The following is a 2,534-nucleotide window of genomic DNA, read 5'->3' as shown; positions in this document are numbered from 1 at the left end:
GCCCCCGCCTCGTCAGCAGCCCCATGGACAAGGGGGATGCGCTGATCACGCCCACACCCTTTGACTGCAGATAAGGGACCAGCTGAGACAGCGATGAGTCATTCAGTGAGTAGTGGCAGTAGGACAGGGCGACGTCGACAGAGCCGGGGGGCGCCCTGTCGAGGACGTAGGGGAATATTCCCAGGGGCAGGCCCGTGATGCCGACGAAGCGCACGAGGCCGCGGGCCTTGAGGGCGGCCAGGGCCGGCAGCGTCTCGTTGACGATCTGGGGGGCGGGGGGCGGGCGGCGGGTGGCAGTGTGGGTGTGTTTCCCGTATGTGACCCGTGTGTGCACGCACACGGCGCGCGCACTCGCGCGCGCGTGTGTGTGTGTGTGTGTGAAGTGCGTGTGCGTGTCACACGTGCCGGCGTGCGGGACGAGAAACTTCGAGCGAGACCAGCTTGCAAGATGTGCAATTCCCTCAACTCCTGCAAGTCAAACGACCCCCACCAGTACCCGCCTGCTCGCTGCCTGGCCCTCTGGCAGCCCCATAGGCTGTCACCCAGCCAGCCACCCAGCCACCCAGCCACCCAACCACCCACTCACACCCACCCACAACCCACACCCCACCTGGTCTAGGTCCCCGAATTCAATGTCGTGGCACTGGATGAGGTCGATGTAGGGCACCTGCAGCCGCGCCAGGCTCTCTGTCACGCTGGCCGTCACGCGCTCCGCGCTGAAGTCAAAGAGCTCGGGGCCGTAGCGGCCGACCTGGGGAAACAAGGGGGGTGACGTGCAGGGGTGTGCGTGGGCGCTCTGTGTGTGTGTGACGCAACTTGGGCGTGCTGTGTGATATGTGTTTGGGTGCGCGTGGGTTGTTTAAATGTTAGCTTTGAGTTTGTGCTTTGTGTTCTTTGTGTGCTTTTCGTGCACCGTGTATGTTGTGCGTGTGTTGTACTCCAGTGTGTGTGTTGATGCAGTTCAGCTAAAAGGATGCAGACGGAATGAGGGCTTCAACCGGCTGAAATGACGGGGTGCACAGCTCAACAATAAACCACAGGGTGCTGCGGAGCTCCGCAAGCATTGCGACGCATGAGGTCGCAAGAACGTCGCCCGCCCTCTGCACGTTGGCAGCATCGCCCTTCGCTCTGATCTCTCGAATGTTGCGCCCTGCCCTCCAAGAGCACAGCTGCAACCCACCTTGCTGGCCACCACAATCTCGTCCCTGGGCAGATCCTTCAGAGCCTTGCCCAGGACCTGTGATGACATCATGCAGTGTCAACAACGCAGAGGCAGGTGTGAGCAGCACGGAGGCTGCCGACCGCATGGCGGCGCCGCTGCTCGCCGCAGGGGCCGCGCTGGCCAACACGCAACCAGCCACACCTGGAGCAGCGGGCAGCTGCGCCCTTTGGTCCCTGCTCCCGTCTGTGTGAGTGCATCGCCTGACGAGCTGCAGCCGCGCCTCCGCGAGCCGCGCCGCGCCCGACGCCGCAAGGAGCCCCCGCATCAGCGCGCTGCAGCCGCGGCCGGGGCGCTTCGTGCCCCTGCTCGCGCCTGGCGCCGCGCGCGCGCACCGTCTCAGACTTTGTGGCGCCGTAAAAAGGGGAGGTGTCGAAGAAATTGATGCCCAGGCGGAACGCCTCGTGAACAGACGCGATGCCCTCTGCTTCGTTGATGTCCTGTAATTGAGAGGCAAATGAGCGGAGTTAACGCTGCGCATCACGTGAGTCAGCTCTGGGACGCAGCAGCAGGTGTGCCAGGCGCCGCTCTGCGTCTCCGCAACATGCCGCGGCGTCGAGCGGCGCAACGCATCATTTGCACCGAGCTTGAGGCAGGCGGTGCTTTTCGAGTTTTGTCTGGCTCGGGGCTGGCGGGCGCCTCTCTGATGGCGCCTGCGCTGGCAACGCCGGCCCAACTGTGATCGGCGCGAGGCATCCTGGCAATGCTTTGCCCGCCCAAGCCCAAGCAAGCATATATGCAGCCAAGTCTGGCAGGCATTGCTGCATTCTGCATTCATCCCACACATGCGGCTGCAATGGGGATTGTTTCCTGCAGGTCTGACCGCATACATCCTGGCAACCATGGCCGCCGCTTGCGCAGCTCGTCACCTCAAACACGCTGCCCAGCGGCGACGCGCCAAAGCCGAGCACTGATACTTGCAATCCGGTTGAGCCGAGTACACGCTTTGGGAGCTTTGCCATGCTTGTAGGCCCTGTGGTTTGAGCTGGAAGGGCGCTGCTGCAATATAAACGATGCCGGTGGTCGGCCCTTATGCACTTCTGCGTGATCATGAAACAGATATGGATATGAATATGCTACAATGTGCTGGGTGTGGTGCAAGCAGGCGGTTGATCACCAGTTTCCCAATAGTTTTGGCCGTTCGTCTTGAATTACGTCAACGACATTGTTATATAAATTCAACTCCTTCCTATGTCATCATTTTGTGCCTCGTCAGAGTCGGCAACTCGCACAGTCTCTGACGTCCTCATTGATCTCCGGCAGCAGCGCATCACAAGGCCTGTCCCGCTCAGCAGGAAACAAACTTGTGGCAGGT

General features: G+C 61.5%; 1 protein-coding gene across 1 annotated transcript; it reads right to left on the bottom strand.

The window, feature by feature from the left end:
• Window positions 1–45: 45 nt before the first annotated feature.
• On the bottom strand, window positions 46–2,181 carry MNEG_15134 (hypothetical protein; the record flags this gene model as incomplete). Its single annotated transcript, XM_014036395.1, has 6 exons — window positions 46–64; window positions 126–265; window positions 611–751; window positions 1,181–1,237; window positions 1,555–1,659; window positions 2,089–2,181. The coding sequence occupies 6 exons, from the start codon at window positions 2,179–2,181 to the stop codon at window positions 46–48; spliced, it is 555 nt and encodes a 184-aa protein (XP_013891849.1).
• Window positions 2,182–2,534: the final 353 nt, after the last annotated feature.

Source organism: Monoraphidium neglectum (assembly GCF_000611645.1).
Source record: "Monoraphidium neglectum strain SAG 48.87 unplaced genomic scaffold scaffold05059, whole genome shotgun sequence".
Lineage (NCBI taxonomy): Eukaryota > Viridiplantae > Chlorophyta > Chlorophyceae > Sphaeropleales > Selenastraceae > Monoraphidium > Monoraphidium neglectum.
Note: the sequence above shows the minus strand (reverse complement) of the source record. Positions and strands in the feature narration are given on the sequence as shown.